The sequence below is a fragment of the Morus notabilis genome, unplaced genomic scaffold (assembly GCF_000414095.1).
Source record: "Morus notabilis unplaced genomic scaffold, ASM41409v2 Scaffold1032, whole genome shotgun sequence".
Classification (NCBI taxonomy): domain Eukaryota; kingdom Viridiplantae; phylum Streptophyta; class Magnoliopsida; order Rosales; family Moraceae; genus Morus; species Morus notabilis.
Genome location: NW_010366892.1, coordinates 52438 through 64023, shown reverse-complemented (window position 1 = coordinate 64023; position 11586 = coordinate 52438). Strand labels below are relative to the sequence as shown.

The 11586-nt window shown below is 36.6% G+C and overlaps 1 protein-coding gene across 1 annotated transcript; it reads left to right on the top strand.

The window, feature by feature from the left end:
* The first annotated feature begins 9382 nt into the window (after window positions 1-9382).
* LOC21398269 (SKP1-like protein 14) lies at window positions 9383-11182 on the top strand. Its single transcript, XM_010111372.2, has 3 exons — window positions 9383-9487; window positions 10124-10187; window positions 10884-11182. The coding sequence occupies exons 1-3, from the start codon at window positions 9383-9385 to the stop codon at window positions 11180-11182; spliced, it is 468 nt and encodes a 155-aa protein (XP_010109674.2).
* The last annotated feature ends 404 nt before the right edge of the window (window positions 11183-11586 follow it).

Here is an 11586-nt window from a genome sequence, read left to right as displayed (position 1 = left end):
TTTCCGAAAGCAATCTTTGTGTTGGTCTGAAGCATTGAAGCAAATTCATCTTGAATTCACTCCAACAAACAAATGGTCATCTTCTATCCTCCCACTGCAACCAATCTAGTGCCTCATCTTCCATGAATTTCTCTGCAAACCAAATCTTTTCACGTTCTGAAAATCGATTTTTTTGATGATATTCTTTCACTTTTACGATCCAAGAATCTGGATATTCTCTTGAGAACATTGGCATTTCTAATCGCTGCCAACGTCCACATGTTCCAGCCATTTCTATACCCAAGAAAGTGCTCTGATACCAATTTGATAAGCTCCAATCCAACAATTAATTGAAAATGATAAATCGGAAAGAGAAATGCTAACAATAGAGCTTTGATTAATATCAATAGTGGAAATTGAGTTACAGAAAAAGAAATATGGGGATATTCGAGAGATCCTTTGCTCTCCCTAAACTATCTTCTCTCAAAAGTTTCACAAACTGAATAATGCTCCTTTATTCTACCTCTGTTCTATTTATACTATCTCTTAATCCACTCATCAATCCCAAGGCCTAACTAACTACTAACTACTTAACAAATCAACCCTAATCACAAACCACTAACCACTTATTATATTAATTACTAATTACTAACATAATCCTATCATATTGTTGCTGAAGAATCCAACGAGAATGAGGTTCAGACAATAGAGGAAGAACTGCCAACTAGTGATCTTGATGTTCCTATTGCACTTCGAAAAGGCACTCGGAACTGCACCCAACATATGTTGTATAACTTAATGTCCTTCAAACATTTGTCACCTACTTTCCGAACTATGACCGAGAAGATTTCTACTGAGGAGGTTCCTGGAAGTATACATGAGGCACTTGAAAAGCCACAGTGGATGAAGGTAGTTTTGGAAGAAATGGAAGCTTTGAAAAAGAATGGTACGTGGGCGATTGTAATTCTACCCAAAGGAAAATGCCCAGTGGGCTGTAAATGGGTCTTCACAGTAAAATACAACTCAGATGGGTCAGTGGAAAGATATAAAGCTTGGTTAGTAGCTAAAGGTTTTACACAAACCTTTGGAGTGGATTATAATGAGACATTTGCCCCAGTTGCTAAACTTAACACAATCAAAATACTACTCTCGTTGGCAGCTAATCTAGACTGGCCTCTACATCAGATGGATGTAAAAAATGCATTCCTTAAGGGAACACTTGAAGAAGAAGTGTATATGGATTTACCGCCTGGGTTTGAAAGGGAACTTGGAGGCAATAAAGTGTGCAGATTGTTGAAGTCACTCTATGGACTTAAGCAATCTCCTCGAGCATGGTTCGATCGTTTCACTAAGACAGTCAGGAATTTTGGTTTCACTCAGGGACAGGTTGATCACACATTGTTCTACAAACACTCAGATGGTAAGGTCTCGATTTTGATAGTATATGTGGATGATATTATCTTAACTGGGGATAACCTTGAAGAACTGTCAGACTTGAAGAAAGTGTTGGCTAGAGAATTTGAAGTCAAAGATTTGGGGCAACTGAGATACTTTCTAGGAATGGAAGTTGCTTGTACAAGAAAAGGCATTTCGATTTCCCATCTCAGACTTGAAGAAAGTTATGGTTCATAACCAGACAAGTTATGGACGAAAACAGTAATTTGGCCTATTTATTAACTTATGTAAACTATTAGCCTATTAATTTTAATTCATCTCAAGTATTGGCCTATTTTCCTCTTTCTCTCTTTAATTAATTAGGCTAATTAAGTGATTTAATTATGGAGAGCCCAATAGTCACTTAACTGGGTATGGACTAAATGAGTGGATACCCAATATTGACCTAATTAGGTTTAATGGGAGCCTAATGAGACAATATATAAAGAAACTTATGTTATGGTCCCTAATACGTCAAATTATTCGGTCGTTTTCCTTCTTCCCCATCTAGAGAGAAAACACCCCATTCAAGAATCTTGTGATTTGACTGAGGAAGACAATAACTCGACATGCTCGTTGTCTTAGAGAATTCTAGTAGAGATTAAGGATGCACCAATTGAGACATGTATTTGTTCTAACCTATTTTCTTAGTAATTTGGTGTGATGATTCCTGGAATGTTGAATAAGGATTTAAAGATCCAACAAGTGGTATCAGAGCGATTATCACATTAAATTATTGAGAGAATTTTTATCTGCAATATCTTCGGTTGAACATCATGTAGATTGATTCATATGATTTTACTTTTATCTATGGAATTTATTATATGCTTTATTTGGTTGAGAAAAGCATGTATATTGATAATCATATGAATTTTTTGGTGCTTGATTTTAATCAATATTTGTTGAATAATTTTGAATTAATTGTTATTCACAAAATTGATTTTCTAGAAAATTAAGAATTAAGGAAATTAGGTATAAAAAAAAAGTCTTTCTGGAAAATGTTTTTTTGGAATAAATATTGTGGTCGGCGGCAACCTTGGCCGCCGGCACTGAGGAAACAAGGGCACGGCCATTGGGCCACGCCGACGGTCTAGCCGCGGCGGGATAAGGAACAGCGGCGGCCACGGCTGCCGCATAAGGAAAGATTAAAAAAAAAATTCATGGCTGGCCGCCGCATCTACCGCTGTGGGCACTGTGGATGACCAGTCGTAACCTTCTGGCCGCACCAGTAACGAGACAGCTGCGGTGTACCACTGCGGCTACACGCAGTGGCGGCCTGGCGGCTGCCACATATGGTCAAGGGTCGCAACAGTATTTCGCGACCCTAGGGTTGAAGGAACATATTGCCATTTTTGGCAATTTTGGGTTTATTTTAAACCCAATTTTAGAGATTTTGGGTATTTGGGCAATTTTAACCCATTAAGAAATTAAGTGAAAGTTAATTAAAGAAATTTGTATATTCAATTGAATAAAATGAAACTCTGATTCTTTATTTTGTTTTTTTTTATTATCATTGCACTTAATTGTCTTGAATTTTGAAATAAATTGATTGAAATAATATTGTTGCCAAAGTAACCTTTGTTGTAGATGTTAATTTATTTTAAAATATAAAGATGAGTATACATGTTATTTATGCGAATAATGATCGACCTAAAGGAAGGTTATTTTTTGGCCAAATAATGGGCATACCTGTGCTAATAAATATGTGACAATTATATAGTTTTCCATGTGAACAATAGTCGGTCCAAAAGAAGGCTATTGTTTGACAGGATTTATTGTCAATATTTAATTACTGCGCGGAGAGTACCACTTACAAGTAGATATTTCTGGTCCAAAGACTAATACCAGTGTTGTGCTAGGTATCTTGAAATGGGCCCACCATCCTTCGGATTGTTTATTTATGTCATGTATGACATAAATGTTGATTGTGAGTATGTTGTTTTATTTTGTTCCCTATTCAGTTTTTGCTACTGCTGTTAATGTTTCTACACAAATAAGTATGATCCCAATGTTGAATGAGACGAATTTCAAGATATGGAAAGAGAACGTGAAAATCGTTCTCGACTGTATGGACTTAGACAATGCACTAAGGATCGAGCGACCCACTTCCACTACGGAAAATCCGAACACGGATAAAATTGAGAAGTGGGATCGCTCTAACCGCATGAGTCGTGCTGAAACTTTAGACGGGCCACCCGCAACCACCAAAGATTCTGAACTTTGACCCGATGACCGAGCCCAATCTGCCTGACTTTTTAGGCTGCCCGACCCAACCTGAATTTTCTTCTTGGACGGGCTTCAGGGAGCCTTTAGCTGCCCGAATTTTAAATATTTTTTATATTATATATTTATATTATATATATATATTACAATTTAAAATTTGAAATGAACACACGAACTATATAAAAAAATTATTTCTTTATTGATTTTTAAATTTGTAATTCATGATTGTCTCGTTAAAAACCTTATCAAGAAAAATCCAATTGGGATAAAAACTTGGTAAGGAAAAAATAGTGCAATCATTGTAGGATGAATTACAAATTTGATGAACTTACAAAGTCTATACAAGATTACAATAACACTATACAAAGTAAATAAATATTTACAAATTACAATAACAGAATTTAATTTGAAGCAGAAGGATCGTCTTGAAAATTAAAGGTTAATCTATTAAATTCGTCGATTCATTCTTGACTTATCGGTGAAATTGTATCGTGTAAGCGTTGGTTAGAATGATCCCAATCCTTGATGCATACCAAAGCTTCAACAATATCCTGTTGCAATGCGTTTATCTATTCTTCAATTATTCGGCCGGTTGTACTGAATGCTTGTTCAGTTGAAACAATGGAGACTGGGATTGAAAAAATATCCATTGCCAGTCGAGTTAAGGTCGGCCATGTTAATGCTCATGCCCTCCACCACTGAACCAAATCAAACATTTCACTATTGTCGACAACTAAGCCCTCACTCAGGTATGCTATTAACTCGTTGAAGTCACCGTTGTTGTCGCCACCTCTTGATGAAGATCCACTCCCAGATTCTTCTTGACATTGAGTCGCTGTCATCGTCTTCTTCTGCTTATTCAACCCGAAAACATTCAAGAATGAATGCGGATTGTCGTCTCGTTGTTGCGGTTGTTCTACACGATGTGTGTTTCTAAACCTACTTTCATAAGAGCTATAGAGAGATAATACTTTTTCCTTTATAATAAGAAATTGGTCAGAACAATCGATATCTAAAAAGTCACCTAAGTTTTCTAATCCACTTTCTAAACCTAATAATTTTGATCTAGGGTTAAAAATAACACCGAAACCATATAATATTGGTAATTTAAACCAATATTTTTTAAACTTCTTTTCCATTGAAGCAATAGGAACTCCTGAAACCTCGTGTGTCCTAAATTCACTAAATAAAATAGTCATTCTTAAAATTTATCCTAACGCTAATGGTGACGTTGGGTAATAAGTTCCACTAAGCTTTAAAGTAACTTCGTGAAATCTACCTAAAAAGTTATACAAGAGTTCGGCAATTTGCCAATCAGTTTCGTCTATAAAACTTTGTCCTAATTTTGCACTAACATAGTTAGGTATAGCATCTCTATAAAGGATGCATTGTTCAAGCATTATGTAAGTGGAGTTCCATCTTGCGGGCATATCTAAAGCTAATGCTCTAGGATTTTGATTACATACTCGTAGAAACCTAAACCAATCTTGTATTCTTTGATTACTACCTTGAATTCAGCAATGTTATCTCTATTGCTTAAATCATTTGCAAAAATTTATAGCATCTTTATAGGGCATGCACAACGTTGGTGAAATATATCATTATTATCGAATAAACTTAAATCATTTTCAAAAAGTTCAATTGCTTTAGTATTTACAGTAGCATTATCTAATGTTATGGCCATTACTCTATCCCTTAAACTATATTCATCAATGACAGATAAAATTGTATTATATATTAGAACTTGCAACACTTGCACTAGCACTTCCGCTTGCCTCTCTTCCACGCCAACCACCATTACGTCCACGACCTCTAGTACGCCCACCAGGGCTCAGATTTGCAGTTTTCTCAGCAGCTCTTTCTGTTGTTTGCAATTCCTGCGTTTGAAAAACATTAGTAGGAAATTGCCCTTCTTCGATGTTGAATTGGGCATCAATGGGAATATCACCACCATAACTAGAAGATGCCAGTATGAAAAATAAGAGAGATTGAGAGCGCTTTGAGAGAGATTAAGAGAGATCGAGAGAGATTTAAGCGAGATTAAGAGAAATTTGAGAGAGATTAAGAGAGATTGAGAGAAATTAAGAGATGATGAGAGTTTTTGGGTGAGAAAAATGGTTGCGGGAGGGGGTATTTATAGGAAATTTTTTGGCTTGAAAAAAAAAAATTTTCCCTCAGGAATTCAGGCGGTCGGGTCGGGTTCGGGCAAATTCGGGCAACGGTAATAAAAATAGCCATTGGGATTCAAAATTCGGGGCGGCGGTCGGGTCGGACAAAAAAGAGCCGTTGGGTTAAAAATTCGGGCTAACGGTCAAAAAAATTCAGGCAAATTAAGGTTATGCAGGAAAATTCAAAAAAAAAAAAAACCCGGCGAACGGCGATCTCAACTTCTGCACCGGCGGTAGGCTACCGAGAATGGATTTTCCTCGGACTGCCCGAGCCCAGCCAAAATGGTCGGACGGGCGGCAAATGATGCCTGGCCGCCGAGCCTAAAATTTTTTTAGCATCGGGCAAGCCCACCGCCCGAACTTTCAGCACTGCGCATGAGTCTAATGATCATGAAACGCTCCATTCTGGAAGCGTTTCGGGGCTTTATTACTCAGAGTACTAATGCCGAGAAGTTCCTCAAAGAAATTGAACAATATTTTGCCAAGAATGAAAAGGTAGAAATGAGTAATTTTTTGGCAAAACTCATTTCCAAAGCACTAAAGTTAGAGCTATCTAAGGATTTGCTCGTGCACTTGGTTTTCATTTCTCTTCCTGCACAATACGGTCAATTTAAAGTGAGCTATAACACCCAAAAGGACAAATGGACTCTTAATGAGCTCATTTCACATTGTGTGCAAGAAGAGGAAAGACTTCAACAAGATAAGACTGAAAGTGCTCACTTGGCATCAACCTCTCAGAATAAAAGAAATAAGAGAGATAAGGATACTGTAAATGGAACACCCAAGCAAAAAAAGGTAAAGAAGAAGGATGAGGAATTTACCAGTTATTTCTGCAAGAAGGGAGGACACATGAAGAATGAGTGTTCCAAATACGCCACTTGGCGTGAAAAGAAAGGAAAGACTCTCATTATAGTTTGTTCTGAAGTTAAGTTAGCTTATGTACCTAAAGATACTTGGTGGGTAGATTTTGGTGCTATTGCACACATAAGTATGTCTATGTAGGGTTGTCTGTGGAGCCGACCACTAAATGATGCTGAAAGATTCATCTTTGTGGGCGATGGCAAGAAAGTTCCAGTAGAAGCTATCGGAAACTTTAGATTATTATTAAAGATTGGTGTCTATTTGGATTTGATTGAGACTTTTGTTGCAACGTCATTTAGACGGAATTTAATTTCTATTTCTAGTTTGGACAAATCCAGTTATTCTTATTCTTTCAGAAATAATAAAGTTAGTCTTTTTCATAATTCAAATGTTATTGGTACTGGTTCTTTAATTGATAATCTTTATATGTTTGATATTGTTACTTTTAATGATGAAATTTTACACACTAGTGCACGAGGTACAAAGTGAAAATTAAATGAGAATTCTATCACCCTATGGCACAAGCGTTTAGGTCATATCTCTAAACAGAGAATTCAGAGGCTTGTGAATGATGGAATTCTTGGTCCCCTATATTTGACAGATTTTCAGGTTTGTGTTGAATGCATTAAGGAGAAATAGACAAACATAAGGAAATTAGGCACCGACAGAGCTAAAGATGTCTTAGAACTTATTCACACTGATATTTGTGGACCATTCCGTACAGCTTCTTGGAATGGTCAACAATACTTTATTACATTCATAGACGATTATTTAAGATTCGGCTACCTATACTTAATACATGAGAAGTCATAGTCAGTGGACGTTTTTAAGGAATTTAAGGCCGAAGTTGAACTTCAACTAGGCAAGAAAATTAAGGCAGTCAAATCTGATTGTGGTGGTGAGTACTACGATAGATATGATGGATCAGGAGAACAACGTCCAGGACCCTTCGCTATCTTCCTAAAGGAATGCGGAATCGTCCCACAATACACAATGCCAGGTAAGCCTAGCATGAATGGTGTTGCTGAGAGACGAAATAGAACTCTTGAAGACATGGTGAGAAGCATGATTAGTCATTCTTCTTGAATCGCTTTGGGGAGAAGCATTAAATACTGCAGTTTATATCCTTAACAGGGTTCCAAGCAAAGCAGTAACCAAACCTCCTTATGAATTATGGACATGAAAAAGACCTAGCATTAGGCACTTACATGTTTGGGGTTGTCCAGCTGAAGCAAGGGCTTAGAAGCCAAATGAAAAGAAACTGGACTCAAGAACGGTTAGTTGTTATTTTGTTAGATACACTGAACGCTCTCGGGGCTTCAAGTTTTACAATCCCACCACTAGGTCCTTCTTTGAGACGAGAAATGTGAGATTCCTTGAGGATATTGAGTTTGAGGGGAAGATAAAATAAGGAATGTTGTCTTTGAGGAAGAGGATTTTGTTTCTCTTCCGAATATTGCTATTGGCAATGACCAGGCTGTTATTCCTGCCATTGTCCAAGATGCAACTCCAGTACAAAATAACAATGATCAGACTCTTGTTCCTAACATTGTTCCAAAACAAGACAACAATAAGGTTCCCCTTACGGCACCTATAGAGCAAACTCAACAACCTCAAGAAGTGCTATTAAGGAGATCCACTAGAGAAAAGAGAAGTGCGATTCCAGATGAATATATCGTATTTCTCCAAGAACATGAAGATGGTGTAGGCTTAGGGGAAGATGATCCTATCAACTTCCAACAAGCTTTACAAAGTTCTAATGCTCGAAAGTGGATTGATGCCATGAAGGATGTGATGAAATCTATGAAAGACAATGAAGTTTGAGATCTTGTCGAGTTGCCTAAAGGAACGAAACCTATAGGTTGTAAATGGATATTTAAGACCAAAAGGCATTTGAAAGGTAAAATCGAAAGATATAAGGCTCGTCTAGTCACCAAAGGATTCATTCAGAATAAAGGCATAAACTACAAAGAAACTTTCTCTCCGGTCTCTTCGAAAGACTCTTTTAGGACAGTTATGGCACTTGTGGCTCATTTAGACTTAGAGCTACATCAGATGGATGTTAAGACAACGTTTCTTAATGGCAACATTGATGAGATGATTTATATGGTCCAGCCAGAAAACTTTGTATCTGAAGATTCAAAGTCTATGCTCTGCAAGTTAAATAAGTCCATCTATGGTCTCAAACAGGCTTCCTGTCAATGGCACAAGTTTCATCGAGTTATCACCTCTTATGGTTTTGAGGTGAATGTGGTCGATGATTGTGTATATCACATGTTCAGTAGGAGTAAATTCATCTTCCTGATTTTATATGTCGAAGACATATTACTTGCCAGCAGCGATATAGGCTTATTGCACGAAACTAAGAAATTTCTCACTAAGAATTTTGAGATGAAGGATTTTGATGACGCCTCTTTTGTATTAGGAATACAGATATTACGAGATCGCTCTCGAGGTATCCTTGGGTTATCACAAAAGGGCTATATCAAAAAGGTTCTCGACAAATTTAGCATGAAGAATTGTACATCAAGAGATACGCCCGTAACTAGAGGAGACAAGTTTAGTCTCAGTCAGTGCCCTAAGAATGAACTTGAGATAAAGGAAATGGAAAAGATTCTTTATGCATCAGCAATAGGAAGTCTAATGTATGCTCAAGCTTGTACTCGTCCCGACATAGCATTTATAGTGGGAGTATTGGGCAGATACTTAAGTAACCCATGAGTGGATCATTAGAAAGCAGCCAAACGGGTTATGCGTTATTTAAAGAGAACAAAGGATTACATGCTCACCTATCAGAGATCAGACAGTTTAGAGATCATCAGGTATATTGATTCTGATTTTATTGGATGCTAAGACAGTAAGCAATCCACGTCAGGCTATATTTACATGTTGACAGGAGGAGCTATTTCTTAGAAGAGTGCCAAGCAAACACGTATAGCTTCTTCTACCATGGCTGTAGGGTTCATAGCCTATTATGATGCATCTAATCATGGGATGTGGCTACGAAACTTTGTCACAAGGCTACGTGTGGTTAGTGGTATTGAAAGGCCATTAAAGATATTATGTGACAACAAATCGGCAGTGTTGTATTCCAATAACAACAGAAGCTCTATGAAATCAAAGCATATTGATATCAAGTTTCTGGTTGTTAAAGAAAGAGTTTAGAATGGTCAGATTTTGATAGAACACATAGGGACAAACTCCATGCTTGCAGATCCACTAACCAAGGGCTTAACACCCAAGGCCTTTCACGAGCACACTGCTCATATGGGTGTTATTTTGTTTGAGGATACTATGGTTTAGTGGGAGTTGATTTTGGATGCTCTATGACATAAACATTTATTTGTTTATTTTCTGCATAATAAAGAAGATGGATTTACAGTTTTTTTTATAGTTTTTTCCCTCTGAATATGTTAATTTTCTGTTTATAATTTTGCATTACGTTTTGAAAATTACAGATTGATCTCATAAAGAATAAAGCAGGACCAGTTAGAAATAGGCATGTTGGAGATCACATGGCATGTAATTTCCATGCCACTCATCCATACTCGATTTATGTCATTGAATATGTTTGTATAGTGACCATGAAAGGTTTAGTTGCATTTTGAAAGTGACAAAAGCTGCCATGATCCCATGATAATATAAGAGATGGACCAAATTGTACCATAAGTGAAAACTAAGGATAAATAGCATACAGTTGCGTGCCTAAAGAATAATCTATGATATAATTGTGTCAAGAATCATATGTAGCTCAAGTGGGAGATTGTTAGGAAATTATATTTCCTAATAATAATTATGGGCCACATATTTATAACAATTATATTAACGATATTTAATTAATTGGGCTAATTAAGTGGTCTAATTGTGAAGAGCTCAATAGTCTCCTAATTGGGTATGGATTAAATGAGTGGATACCCAATATTGACTCAATTAGGTTTAATGGGAGCCTAATGGAGGACAGTATATAAAGAAACTTAGGTTATGGTTCCCAATACGTTAAATCATTTAGCTGTTTTCCTTCTTCCTCATCTAGAGAGAAAATACCCCATTCAAGAATCTGGTGATTTGACTGAGGAAGACAATAACTTGACGTGCTCGTTGTCTTAAAAAATTCTACTGGAGATTAAGGCTGCACCAACTGAGATAAGTATTTATTCTAACTTATATTTTTAATAATTTAATGTGATGATTCTTGAAATGTGGAATAAAAATTTAAAGCTTCAACAAAAAGCACGCCAACGTTGATAACAACTCAGCAACCTCCAACTGAGGAGGAGCTCCAAAAGTGGGATGATGTTTTCGTGAAGAATTTAGGCCAAGACATTCTTGTCCCTATGCTGAAGGCCGCTAATTACCTTGATTGTGCCAGACTGACGGATTTGTTGATTAAAAAAGTGGCGGCTGCTATGAAGGACAAGACGGTTGAGCAACTTTATCAGTTTTGGGGCGTGGAAAGTGATTTTACTCCCGAGGAAGAGGAGGAGAATCACAGAAGATATGGTTGGATTTACGATTAAACCCAATGATTTCATCCTTATCTATTCTATGTATTTGTTTCCGGTTTTTTTTTTTATTTTTAATAAAGTGATATTAGACTTTTTGAAGCGTTACTGAAGCTAAACTTAATTTTTTTTTGTTTTGTTTTTTTCCTCTTTCCCTTTTTCTTCAATTTGTGTCTAATAATATACAAGTCAATTCCTCTTTTAAGCCTGGTGTAACATATCATGTCAAGGTTTAGCCATTATTCGTCAACGCTCTAAATGTGGACCGATGATCTTACATCTGTTAATTGATTGATTCTGTTAACTTGCCAAAAATTATATATATATATATATATATATATATATATATATTACACACACACACAAAGTCAAACAAAAAAAAAACACAAGTTATGTTAAGGCGACATATACAAATAAAT